At 50.7% G+C, this 14152-nt stretch overlaps 1 protein-coding gene across 1 annotated transcript; it reads right to left on the reverse strand.

Moving 5' to 3' along the window:
• Window positions 1-1156: 1156 nt before the first annotated feature.
• HDHD5 (haloacid dehalogenase like hydrolase domain containing 5) lies at window positions 1157-9992 on the reverse strand. The gene is made up of 8 exons (XM_075159500.1): window positions 9885-9992; window positions 9540-9740; window positions 9132-9244; window positions 7857-7950; window positions 7338-7371; window positions 6757-6931; window positions 6245-6433; window positions 1157-5656 (listed from the first exon to the last, which is right to left on the reverse strand). The coding sequence occupies exons 1-8, from the start codon at window positions 9978-9980 to the stop codon at window positions 5287-5289; spliced, it is 1272 nt and encodes a 423-aa protein (XP_075015601.1). The 5' UTR covers window positions 9981-9992; the 3' UTR covers window positions 1157-5286.
• Between the last annotated feature and the right edge of the window lie 4160 nt (window positions 9993-14152).

Below are 14152 nucleotides of genomic sequence, written 5' to 3' on the forward strand. Positions count from 1 at the left end.
ACGGGACACCTTCACCCTAGGCTGCCTTTTTGCTTTGACAATACTATAGTGATTAAAAGCATTCGTGAGGTTCAGGTTTTGATCTCTTTCTGCCTAAGTAAACCTTGATCTGCTCTATCTTGGGTGAGTGCTCCAACTACCTGTATACTGGATAAAAGGAGGGGGCTGGTTAATACTTTTTATTATTATTTATTAGAGGTTGGGGCCATAGGTCATTTCTCCGGAATGTAGAATAAGACTTGATTCCTTTCTCTGCTGAGAATGGGAATCCTTGTCCTGTCCCTCCAAAACTGCTTTTACTGCTTTATCGATTGTTCCTTTCGATATCAAGAAGTTCTCGGGACTCTGAATCCTGCTTGTTCTGCTATCTAACATGCCTCCTGTGAGCTGTGAACTTTGTAGATGGAAAACCTTCTGGTGGAGTATCTTGTAAGAAAAACGCAAGTGAACTGGCCGTTTCTAGATCATTAAAGCTGATGGGTTTCACCTACTGGGATCTTTAATTTTCCACCTGCTGAAATCAGTGGAAGCTTTTGGCTCTAATCTGACATTTTGCCAGTTAGTATATGTCTCCCTAACTCCACTTACCTTTCTCAGACGGCACCAGAGCACAGCTCTTGTCAAACAAATTGGGTTTCTTTTATATCACAAAGGGTTTAACACAATGCTGAGTAAGCTCCTAATGGCTTTCCATATGCCCTTAGGCTTGTTCTAAGTTGGTGGCATCTAGCTTGTGGCTCCCCACCTAGTAGAAGTAATCATTACAAACAACTGCTAAGTCAGGTCACAACTAAATACCTACCCTGAAAGCATCTCATATACAGGTGGCATCCCAAAATTAGTTTTGACTGTTAACAGTCAGTCAGGGCATCATAGCTTGTGATGTGTCCTTTTTTTCTCCCCTTCAGAGTGGGAATGGTCAAAGTTGCACTCATCTGGCCCGACAATGGCAGATGTAGAGCTTACAGGGAATTACAGTTTAGCCCAATCAAAAGAATCACTGGAGGGGTATCTTTCAGGGTGGTCCTCTCAAGAAAATCTGAGAATGACTTGATGAACAGAACAAAAGACAGAATTTGTACTGATAATCTCCTAGGGCAAAGACATGAAAGAGATCAGGACAATACTCATGAAACATACACACAACACCTTAAAATTTCTTTCAAAGAAAACATCATTTATTATTTTTTATATGTGTTAGATCAAAGGAGCAACTCTGTAACAGGGTCAAAATTAATATGAAATCTAAAATAATCACAGCTTGTGATTTCTTTGTATGATATGTAATCACTCTGCTACAGTGTACATGACATAATCTGAAACATTACCCATTTATTGGAGGGAAAAAGACACACCAGGATTAAGATTGGAAGAAAGGGGACAGTAGTGTTATATGACTCCCTGAACACCAGGCTAGTAATTGCATGTGTCCTGTGGAATAAAGGAACTGACCTCTCCGGCCACCATGTTATTGCATGACATAAAAGCTCTCTGCTTCAGATCCAAAACAAGGTCTAACCCTCCTCTGGTTCCTCCCTGCTATTCTCCCTTGCCTCACCTCACTGCATTCTCCCTTTAGGCTTGACTAAAACCCATCCATCTGTGGAAGATGGAGTTGTTAGGATTGGGTCTTCACCATGTTTGTTGTATAGGGCAGTGCCCCATATAAATATTAAGGTATTAGGTCAGCAAGTGAAGTCCCCTCTCCTGCTTGGTCCCATAATCTGTACAGAAGTATGCTTGCTCCAAATGAGAGAAATACAGCTTCAGAAATCCCACTTCTGTGCAATACATGAGACAAAGGAAAGGGTTTATTCCAGCCACACTTGAAGCTAATTCCAGGAAGCTGCAATTCCAAGGAAAAAGGATTTCACTGAATTCTAGCAATAACAGATGTCCATAAATGAACTGCAGATAAGCTAGAAGTCTGCACAGCACTCTAGCACAAAACACTTGGAAGAGAGGAGACCTGGCAAGCACTTTCCTCTGTAGAAATCTTCCACAATCCAGTATCCAACAGCAGCTGGAGAACCCAGATTTCCTACTCCATCCACTGTGCCCATGCAGTTCCTGGGAGTGACTAGGACAAAGTGCACTGGTTCAAGGAGCTGAGCAGGGGAAGAGGGGAAAGGTCTCAGTGTTACTCAGACCAAGAGCAGCCCATCTGACTAATTAGTGCACAGGCCAAAAAGCAGAGCCTTTTATGCAAGCTTACTTGGTAAGAACTAGGAAAAGGGTACAAGATTCTTCTAGATTTCTTCTCTGACCAATTTCAACTCGCAAATGAAACATTTCTTAAATTCCTTGTCACTGAAGTTCCTCCTACACATTTTTAAGACTCCCAGAGCACTATTTCAACACCACTAACATGGTAAAAAAATAAAATCTGGACCTAAAGGCAGACTTGGAATCTGAAGCAGATTCGCATCAGTCAGCTCACCTCCACTGCTATTCCAAAGACGGAGACGCCTGGCTCACTCTCTGTGCAAATGCAAACCTCTTCCTTTCTTGAAGGAGGTGCTACCTCCTTCCTCTTCCTACCTACCTCGCTTCTGGCTGAGATGTGTTGTGCATGCTGATATGAAATTACAAACTGCTTTTGATTTCTCAAAATTCTTCTGTGCGTTTCCTTACACAAAGCTACCGCCATCATCAGCGCAGCAGCCAGTGCACGTGGCTCCATTTGGGATAGCTGATCCAACAGTGCTACACCCCCCCAGGGAACACTGGTTCAGAAGCACCTTGTCTTTGAGTAACTGGCACCACAATCTTAACAAGTAACAAGAAAGACCTCTGCCAAAGGTTACTGCACACAGATGGACAGACCTTAGTATTTCTGCAGATAAGTACCTACCAAATTGAAGGCGTTATTGCCAGCAACCAGCTCTCTGAGGTCTATCTAATCACAGCCTAGAAGACAGTTCCCAATTAACCCTATGGAAGTTATCACCCAAGTTAGCAAATATTGGAAGGGAAGGGATCATTCCTCTTTCTGTGCTGGATGTCACCTCTGAAAAGTGAGGCTGAGGGACACTGGAGCTAGTTTATGAATAAATGGGTTTTGGGCCTCCAGTTTCAGGCCTTGCACACTGGGTCCACAGTACAATTGTGACTGAAGAGATGTTCTGAAAGCTAAAAGACCTTCCCTCTGTTATATGCAAAGTCCTTCCCTGTACCTATTCTTCTGGGAACTGGAGACAAGTCCTTGTCTTGTGTAGGTAGATGAAATGGTAATTTCTTTTCCTCTCCAGTGAAAGGCAAAGGATTCAAATCTAAGATTGTGTTCCTCACACAGCTGCTTTTAGAAGCAGGCAAGCGATTCTTGTCCTGGTAAGACAAAGGAGAAGATCCCCAGCTAGTGCTAAGAGAGGAAGAGACTGCTTCCCACTATGTATTTCACAGGAGGGAAATTCACCCAAAGAGGTATTTTTCTGCTCCTATTCAGAAAATAAGAAGAGAGAGAAGCCATGGAGAAGGACCTCTTTGCCCGAGTCACTGACAGAGCATCCAGTCCCCTTCAGACACAGAGCCTAGCATAAGAAAAGAGCCTGCTCTGCAGTATGACCTTCCTAGGAAGATATATCAGTATCGAGAGGTTGGAGAGCTGCTGAAGCAGAATGTCAGTGCACATGGATGCTGAGATTTTAATTAAGAACAACCCAAATTTCTGCACATCTTGCTTGTACCTTGTGTATGGAGCTGCCTGGTAAAGCAGGAAGGAAGAAAGAGGAGGCAGAGCAGATCTATTTCTGATCTCTCAGTGTGGTGTGAGCTGAGCATAACTAGGAACACCAACTCAGTTGTGCTAGCTCCAAAGGCTTTCCGTCACATATGGAGGCTGATCTATGCGTCTAAAATCACAAGGCTCCTCCGGAATTAAGACACTCCTTGCTGAGCCAATCTTTCACACAGAGTTTCTCGAGCAATGCTTGCTTAACTTCTTTGGACTGTCTAAGGAGACACAGGGCTTGATCTTTCTCTAGCTAGCCCAAGCTAGGAAAACAGAGGCAATGGAAGGTGCATGTCATTAGGTATATGGAAATGTTCCTGGACAGGCAAGTCCCAGCTGCTAACTCATTTTAGGGGGACTCTACCTGCATGCTAAAGGAAGAGGAGGGAACAGGGATCAGACCCTATGGGTATCGCTGAGTTGCAAACCACACGACGGAAGAGAGGAAAAAAGGAAGTGAAGGACAGATACATTTGTACTCTTAAAGATGAGGATTGGGGATTTGGGGCCCAGGTACCATCCTGGCTTGATGATCTCCTCTTTCACTCCTTGCATGCAAGGCAGAAGCAAAGGTAGGCTGTGACTCTTTCTGGTTGGCCCTTGTTCCAAAGAGAGGCCCCTCTTTGGAAGCTGTGCCAGCTGGAGCAGGTGGATGTCCCTTGCAACATTTGGGGTCAGGGTGCGTGCCAAAACAGCCTCTTGTTGCAACACCGAGTTCTGGGCAAAGACAACTCTGGAAATTCAGACTCTGTGGTGGTTTCCTCTGCTATTGAGAGCAGGCTGCTGGCTCCCTAGCGGCATGCGAAAAGGCAGAAGTGTTCACAGAATGCTAAATAGGGGGGGGGAGGGAATAATATCACTTTCCCCTCGGCCCTGCAGCAAGTTGCTCTGGCTACTGCAGCTTCCTTCAAGGGGCCCTGCCTCTCCATAGCTGCTGGAGGACTGCAAAATGGGACTTTGTTTCAGACTGACAGTGACGCAGTGGCAAATCCCCAAGCAAACAGAATTTGTTAAAGTCCATAGGCACTTATTCTGCATATGGAGAATGTTAAGACTTAAAGCCTTCCCTTGGCAGAGTGTCACCACAACACACCTTCTGGTGCGCTCACGTCAGTCTGGACGAATAGTACATTGTACGAACGGTACGTTGGCTGATGGTGGCTCCTTGCACAGGGAAGAGCTTCATCCTCAAACACATCGCGAGGAGAAGGGTGGGCTTGCCTGATCTTCATGCACAAAGGGTGGAAAAGAAAGAACTCTGATGGCTGAACAAAACTGGGATTGCTGGGACAAGCCTTCTCCTTATACCCTGCTTCCATTATGGCTCAATTATTGATGGCAGCAATATATATTCACAGTTGAAAGCCTGCTGGCAGCTGTCAGGATTGCAGATGAGTATCAATAAAAGCAAAGGGCTTTTAGTGCTGAGACAGGGAGTTTTCTTTCATGTTGGCCAGATTAGAAGATCATCCCAGGTCTCTCCCTGTTCTTTCCCTCTTCCTTTTCTAGCACATAAAATCCCTGGCAGTATATCTTTAGGCACACCTATCTTAACCCTAGCTCCAGTTCTCCTTCTTGAAAGCAAGTTGCACAGCATCATTCACATCCTGCACTATGTAAGATGCCTCCACCAGGCTGGGGTCAAAGCAGAAGTCCCGATGGCCATGGAACACCGTCTCCCTTGTGCACTCCTCTGTGTTACTGGGAACATCTGCATTGTGGCGGTAGACCCCAGTGCAGACCAGAATCGACTTGCAACTCTCCACTGAATTGTTGCAGTCCTTCCTCAGCTCGAGGGGATCCTCAGTTTGGGGATTGGCTGCCTGCAGGCTCCTCTTCATCCCAGCCTGGACCTGGTTCTGGTGAGCTGACTTGAGGTAGTTGTTGTAGAGGTTTGCCCCATAGATATCGGACATAGGGTTATCCCTGTATAAGGTCACAGTGTGAAACAGAAATGAGAAACTAGCCCATGCATCAATTTCTGGCTCTGGCAGACTGGGATTAAGGCAGCACTGAGGGAGGAAGGGGCACAAGATGTGTGCCAACATCAGGAGAACCACCCAGACTGGGCCAGTGAGTCCACCCACTGGTGTGTCCTGTTCAGCTGTGGTGAAGGCCACATGCTTCACAAATATCTTTCAAAGGGGACAAGACACATCTAAAGCACCCACAGCAGTTTCAGCCATTACTGTAATGTACACCCTACGATCCCAAAGTGTTCGGCCTAACTGGGCTAATGGTGCTACATCTGGGTCTCTTAACTTCTTCTTTAATCCAGTCGTGCTACATGTACTCCGCATCCCACAGTAACAGCTTTGCTAGGCTGACAGTGCCCTTCAAATTATTAAAAGCATAGGGTGCAAAAAGCTAGCAAGCCTCTGTTATAGGATGTGAGGCTCCAGAGATGCCATCAGGATTTCGGTATTCATTTTAGAAATCTCCAGTAAAAAAAAAAAACCACTTAAGTCAGTATGCAACTCCCTAAGGAAACCAGCAGGAAAAACAGTCTCTTACCCAACTGCATAGAGGCGTCGGATGGGAGACTTCCAGCCCTGTGTCTCTGCCTGCTGTTTTATCAAGTATTCGGCATAGCGGTAGGTGACTGTGCTGGGTTTGCCAATCAAGGCCTCGTACTTCAGCTCCCGGCCTGTCACTTTCTTGTAGATGTTCTCCAAGCAGAGAAGGAAAGTGCCATGGCCAAACCTGCTCCAGAAAGGAGGTCATCAGTATCCCTAGCCACACCACTTAAGTAGCAAACACTCCTCAGTGAGGAGAACCATCTGCTGTAGACAGGGTACCGCCTAGTTTGGACACGGTATCTACCCACACATGCCTCCACAGGCAGTGGTCTGGCTTTTGCTTCTTGAAAGTTTTAGTCTTTGTTTCTCATGCAGTTTTCATGTTTCTGCTGCTAATTAAGCCATACAGGCAGACTCTAATGTTAAAAAATGTAGTATGTAAGAAAAGATCATCTGCAGGAGAGATATATGAAACAAGCTAAAACAAATACCACACATGCTTTTCACCTGGGCATCTTGGCTTCAGCCATCCACAGGAGATCCATGTTGCAGGCGAGGACAGGCAGATGGGGGTATGGTATATCTTGCAGCTCTGCCCCAGGGTTCCCGTTGCTCAAGAGTACGTCAATAATAAGTTGCAAGCTTGTCTCCCACCTCACTGGCTCGCCAAACAGAATCACCCCTGGAAGATTTCAAGAGATGCTTGGAAACTCACTTGGGTCCAAGTACAGGACCCATTACCAAAAGCCACCCACTAGCAAAAGCACCCCTCTGCTGGGAGGCCGTGGCTTATACAGCTACCGTCCGAACACGGCTTGTGCCAGGGCTCCAGTCTGCCTATCACTGTACCACATGCACCACTGCTTCCAGATGTTGGAGCGCGGCACAGAGAAAAGTTGGCTTTGCTCTTATCAGCTTGTGCTTCCTGCTGCGTGAGGGCAGCGAGGCTGCCTCCTGATTGTATCTTCTGAATAAGTTGCCTGTGGATACCGATGAGCCGACAGCACATCATTAGCTCCCATCCCAGCTGGCTCGCCCAACTGTTATTTCTGCTTGCTCTTCATATGTAAACAAAGGCTATTGCTTACCTTCTATAGTGGGGAAGCCAGTGGTTGGAGGAGGCTGCCAGAACAAAACGAAGCAGGGTTAGTAATGCAAAACCTAATGCCGTCTCCAAAACAAAACTAAAAATGCTTCCTTTGAACCTGCCAAGGCAGTCCCATAAACAGGCAGGACAAGGCCACCTGGAATCCCGAAGAAAGATTCCCCCAACCCCCCATCCCAGATTGGATTTCACAGATCTTGCGTTGCTGTCTTAGAGCTAGAAATGTCAACCAAACCTTCTTACTACTCACTGCAAGGAATAGCAACGAAAGACAGGCATGGCATTGAGAAAGGAGAGGGTAAAGTCACTGCCCTTCCAGCAGGAGCCAGCGCTGGAAAGAGCAGAGAGATGCTAGCTGCTCAGTACCAGTCCCAGGCTCTCGCTAAAGAAAGTCACTAGCAGCCAGCTGCTCTGTGCCTCTGCAGCGTCTCCACCCCATGCTACACGCTGTAAGCGCCACCACACCAGACCACCCTGTTCTACTGATGCATCAGGAAATTACCAGCTCCTTTGGCCTCCGGCTCTGATCCACCATGTCTAACAGGGGATATGCCTTCCTCAGTGCCTCTATGGTGACCACATGCTTGAACCCCAGGCTATTTCAAACCATCAAGGAAAGTTCGGAGTTCTTTTTAAGTGACTGGTTTTTTAAGTTACTTGCAAAAGCATCTACAGGATTAAGGAATACAGGTCCTAGTAGCAAAGCAGTTATTTAACCTGGTAATGCATAACCTTATGGTTTTCAGTCAAACTGTATGCTGTGCTTCAACTAAAGGTGGCCCTAAAGGTTACAAAAAAAACCAGACTGGGGTGATTTAGTTTGTGATCAGCGATCCCTGGAATTAGGCAAAGAGCAGAGGTCGCTGTAAGACAGAATGGATGTGCTTTGGAACACCTTTAAGGCCAGGGTTCTCATATTGGTGCAGTGCAGGGGGCTGGTCAGGCTTCTTGGTTAGAAGCAGAACCAGTGAAGCTCTGGTCAGCTTAGCTAGTGAAAAGAAAATGGCCCGTGCTGATAAAACAATGCAAGTGAAGGATGAGTTGCATTTGCTTTCAGAACACCTTGTTCTTAGCTCACCCTACTGGCCTTGAGGAAAGAGAAAGGCCAAGTTTTGTACCAAATGAAGTCAATCGTGAAGTACAAGATGTGACTGCATGTGCGTACTGGCTGAGATGTCACAAACCCTGCAGGCAGTTCTTACCTCCTTGCAGACATGGGATATGTCCGACCTGCTGTGCTCTCTCCTCAGCCAGGCAACATGCATGTGGGATTGTCATTTAGACCATGTCCCTGTACTGGGACACTCTGGTTCTAACGATATTTGGGTTCCTTCAGTTGCTGTCAGACTCCTGGGGAAAACTTAGCTGTGCAAGAGTTAGGAGTGGTCTCTAATGCACTTTGCTTTAGAAAGAACGGGAAGGAGCACAATTTCATCTCAAAAGTGAGAGAGGCCCAAAGCTGATGGAGTCCTCAGGATGACATCTGACCAGCAGGAAGCAGCTCACAGGAAAGGTAATCAGTGTGAGAAGCCAAACACAGACCAAGGACAGCCAGGAGGTGACCAAGATGGAGATCAACAGTAAGTGCCTGCATTTGAGCCTCTCCGCGAGGGTGCCTCCCCATAGGACGAGACCAACGGCCTTTCTGTTTCCTTGCGCTTCTCCAAGCCGAGCGAGCGAGTGGCAGGGCTACAGGCAGGGCAGGAGCAGCAGCGGTTAGCTGGGAAGCGGTGGCAGGAGGCGCGGAGCACCACGAGGCACGCGCAGCAAAGGATACTTCTGGGCGTTCTCCTCCACCGGCCCCTGCCCGGCCACCAGCATGCACTTCTGGTGGAACCGGCTGAAGAGCCGCAGGGGGCTGTGCGACAGGATCACCTGCTCCGGAGACACCTGCGGGAGGGAGGAGAAGCTGCCGGGGGATCCGCGGGGAAGATTCTCCCCCCTTCTCCCCGCGATCGGGTCGCATCCCTTCCCCCCGCCACCCGCCTCCCTCCTCCCCCTCAGGCCGAGGCAGGACCACTCGCTCGGTGGTGCTGCCGCCCCCAGCCCTTCGTCCCGCCCGGGGAAGTCGCGCTGGGTGGGCTCTCTCCTCCTCCTCCTCCCGGTGCCCCCCTCCCGGACACCTGAACGGGGGACGGCGCCGGGCCGCGAAGAACCCGCCGGGGCGCGGGCCTGCCGCCGTTACCTGCAGCCCCAGCGCCTGGGAGAGCTCTCGGGCCTTGGCCGACCTCAGGCAGTTGCCGGCGTTGGTCAGGAAGACGACGGGCACCCGCAGCCGCCCGCCGCCGTCCGCCAGCCTCTGGAAGGCCCGGCGGGCGGCGGGCACCGCCTGGCTGCCCCGCACCAGCACCCCGTCCACGTCGAAGAGGAACCCGAAGGCCGGCGGCTGCAAGGCGAGCGGAGGGGACGGTCACCCGCCGCCGGGAGCCCTCCCCTCTCCCCCCCGCACCCGGCCCCGGCCCGCGGCGCCCTCCCCGGCCCGCGGCAAGGACGCGGGCGGCGGGCCCGGCCCCCCGGCGCCGCCGCTCACCCGGCCCCCGGCGCAGGCCCCGCGGGCGGGCGGTCCCCGCGGCCCCGCGGCGCGCAGCAGCCCCCGCCCGGCCCCCAGGCAGCCGCGCAGCGCCATGCCGCGCCGCTCCCGCCCGGCCCGGCCCGGCCCCGGGGCCGGCGGCGGGGCACGCTGGGGCTCGTAGTTCCGGGACTACAGCTCCCAGCGAGGCGCGGGGCCCGGCGGGGCGGGCGGAGGGCTGCCTGCCTTCGCCCCGAGCTGGCTGGGCAGGTGCTCCCCGCCGTCCCCGGGAAGGATGCTGCCGGCTGCAGGGGTGCAATGTCCTGTCTGCTTCGGAGGAAAGGGTTGCAGGTTTGGGGAGAGCTGGGAGAGAAACTGGGGACGGCGAGTGGTTGCAAAAGCAGGTGTCGGAAACAGCACCGAGCACCGAGGCTTGACATGATAGAGGAAAAGGGAGTGCACCGGGGAAACGGGTACGAACGGCCCTGCGATGGGAGAGGCGAGCAAAATCACGAACGAGGAGAGATTAGGGCAGGAGGGAAGCGAGGCCCTTCCAAATCAGTTACATCAGGCCTGACAGGGGGTTATATTTCCTGTTCCCAAAATCCCAGAACAGGGCACACAAGCCCGTTACCACTCCAGGGACGGGAGGCTCTCGGTTTCATGAGTGAAGCTGCTCCAGTGCCATACAGTCCAGTCCTTGTGGCTACAAACGCGTCTCCCAGGATACAGCCTGGTTTCAATCTAAGGTGGTTACAACTCACCCTGCTCGCGGCACACATGCAAAGCATCTTCACTGCAACTTTTTACCTCTGCGAACTGCTGCCCTGCCTTTGCTCAGTCTTTTCTACAGAAACCCAAGTCTTCTGGTCTTTTTCCTACAGATCATAAAGTTTTCTAAAACTCTGGTCATTTTTCTTGCTCTCTGATGGACTGTGTCCCAGTCGCTCCCTCTTTCCTGCGGCGTGGGACAGAAATGTTGACGCTGAATTCAGCCGAGGCCCTTCCAGACCTGAGGAAAGCAAAAGGTTTACTTCACGTCCATGGAGATGAAACAATGTTTGTTTGCTCTCTTGCTAGGCTTAAGCTCTCCTGACTCCCGTGATACAACAGGTTTAACACGTATGACTTTAGGCATCAATTACACAAACAGTGTAGTTTGTTTTTATGCTTCCATTGCCATGAACACCAGCGTTAATTCGTTTTTGACCCACCTTAACACCCAGAGCCCTTTCTGCAGAGCTATTAAAGCACTGGCAACGCAGGGTTATACATTTATACAGACAGTTATTCCTCCTTAAGTGCCTTTGCCTTGACTGAATTACCTACCGTTTATTTTACATAACTTCCTCAACTTGCCAGGATCACTTTTATTTCTCAGAAGCATTTGCAGCTCTTCCTGCTCTGGCAAAATTTGTGCTGGTCTTGGAGACGTTACTGAAAGTCTTTAGCTCCAGCAGGCCCTGCAGAACCGGGCTTCAAACCTTCTTCCACTAGCACAAGGGAGCCAGTTACAGGTACTTTGAAGTGTGCCTCCTCAACTGGTTCTATACCTGCTTACAAGCTAGGGACAGCCAACCCGAATTCCTCGTTTCCCTTGGCTGCCAATGAAAAATACAGCCGGAGAGAGAGGCAAAGACTTTCTAAAGTTAATGACAAACCTTTTCTCGAGCGTTTCTCAGCTATCCACTAAGGCGGTTGCTCCTGGCAGAGAAAAAATTTGATTGATTTACTGTGATTTATGCTTAAGTACTGGCTAACGTGGATTTATGGCCTTTTAACGATACAATCACTTGCAAGTAGGATGGGTTGTTTTGGTTACTGGCCTCTAGTCGCTGAAATCAGGCTGACCGAACCGGATCGCCAAGGTCTGTCAGTCCCTTCTTTTTAACTATAAGGATACTTTTGCTCTTTTTCTGTTCCTGAGACTTAAGAAATAGCTGTGAGAGACACCTAAATTGTAGAATTTAATTTTTAAAATGTTTGGAGTATCTAAATATCCTTGAGTTTGGGGTCTTGGGGAGTGTTTTTTGTTTGGGTTTTCCCACTCGTCCTTTGATGGCCGGCGCTGAGGAAAACCACGGCGGAGAATAACCCGCTGCCTTCCCTCCCCCTCCCACGCACCCCCCCCGCCCCGGCGCAGCGGGACCCGATGGGGGATTTTTCACCTCATTTTGTGCGCGCCGCTCAGAGGCGCGCGCCGCCTGCGAGTCCGCCGGGCGGCGCGCGGGGGCTGCGCGCGGCGGCCGCCAGGGGTCCCCGCTGCTCCACCGCGCCGGCGCGCGGGGCGGGGCGGGGCGGGGCGGCGGGCGCAGCCGCCCACCTGCGGCTGCGCCCCCCACCCCGCTATAAGGCTCGCCGCCGCTCTGCGGGTAGCGGGGCTCTGGTAGGGGAAGGGGTGTCGGCGGGGTGGGAGAAGGAGTGAGGGAGTTGTTCTGCTCCAAAGTGAACTTCGGAGGTGCAGGGCGATGGACAGGCGGTTTCTGACTGCCCCCCCACCCCCCCGGGGCGAGGTGCTGTGCCCGCTAACGCCGTTTGTGTGCTTTGCAGCGTCTTCCTCCCGTGGGTCAGCCCTAGCAGAAAGCATTGGTGTGGTTCGGGCTGCCACAGCACAGGGAGGGGTGTTGGAGGTAGGGCTGGGGTCGGCGGGGGATTTTGTGCCCACCGTGCCTCCGACACGTGAGGTTACTTGTGCAGTGGAGGCCAGGTTGGTAGAGAGGGCCGTGTTTCCAGCTGGGGTACCCGCCGTTGAAGAAATGCCCCTGAAGAGCATATCTGCCACAGCGAGTGTTCCCAGCAGGCTGGCTGAGCTGCTGTATTTATTTTTATAAGGAAGACTGTCCAACAGGCTGAAGTGCTTATTTTTAAACCGACACGGAGTTTGCCAGTGGTCGGGCACAGGCTGAGCCTGGCACATACAGCAGGGACCGACAGTGGCATGGCTGCCAAGCACCGCACCCTGTGGCGCCTGCTTCGGCTGCTGAACCCCCATCCTCCCAGCACCAGCAAGCAGACTTTAGCCCATCATCCGTGTGCTAAACGCCCAGTCGTGTAATTTTCCCTTCAAGAGTTGAGACTTTCTCCCTGGCTCTACTAGGAGCTTCTTGTTTTTCATGTTATACATGGATGGGCCTTATGATTTCTTCTGCAGGCGCATCTGGCAACAGCCATATTCCCTAATACCCTTAGAGGTGGTCTGTCTGCCCTTCTCACACCAGCCCACTGGAGACTCCCTCTTCTTGCCCTGTCTACGCTGTACTTTGATGTTTCCCCCACCCCCTTCCATAGCTGCCTTTAAAGACAAGCAAAACAGGCAGTTGCCCACAGCCTTCTCCCATGGGTTCCTATGCAAACTTTGCAGCTCTGTTTTCCCTGGACTCATAGCCCTGTCATCACTACCCCCCCTTCCTGACCTTCTAACATCCCCCTTGAAAGCAGCCGTACCTTCAGTCTCTTTTCTTACCTCAGAGACTCTAATGGCCTGAGCCAACCCTCCCCCCCTCGGTTTATCTCTTCTCTTTCTCTGCTGCAGCCTGCTCATGGAATGATGGACAAGCTAAAGGTTGAGAAAATACAGTAAAATGCCTTTCTTATCCTGTAATGACCAAGGGGGAGGACACAGCCTGATAAAAATGACAAGCCAGAAGAATTGAGAGCCAGACCCTTCACCTGCCTGTCCCTCAGCAGACAGAAAACACTTGATAGACCTACCGTGATTGCAACTGCTGCAGGCCTGGGAAGAAAGGAATTAAGCACGGAGCCAATTAGAGCTCCAAGTTTCTGGCCAAAGAAATGTCTTTCTGCTACCTATGAAGAGTCTAATTCAGAGACTTATAGGAGAAAACCTGAAGCGGGCTGAGTGTCAGGAGCTGATGGAAAACACCTCTATAGCCTTGTGTTTTATGGCCAGAGGGCTTTGCTTAGCATCTGGCATCTGCACAGTCCCACTGCAGTGATGGAGGCTCACATGACATATAGATCCAGCTGCTCACTTGGGCCTATCTCTATTTTCAACCAGCTACTTTACTCTTCTGTTTTTATTGGCATCATTTTTGACAGCAACGACTAGTGCTGGATCAGCCATTTCCTGCCGGTGAGTGACCAGGAGGCAAACATTTCATTTGCTAAAGTGCCCCAAAGGCGGTCTAAACTGCTTTGCAACAAAACACCGTTAGACCTGTGACACCGTGTGCTGCAAGCAAAGCTCCATCCACCTCCCATTTAAATAAATCGAACCTGAAGAGGCCACAGGGAGAGACCGATGGGGGAGATAACAGGCATAAGGCTTG

Source organism: Calonectris borealis, chromosome 1 (assembly GCF_964195595.1).
Source record: "Calonectris borealis chromosome 1, bCalBor7.hap1.2, whole genome shotgun sequence".
Taxonomy (NCBI): Eukaryota; Metazoa; Chordata; class Aves; order Procellariiformes; family Procellariidae; genus Calonectris; species Calonectris borealis.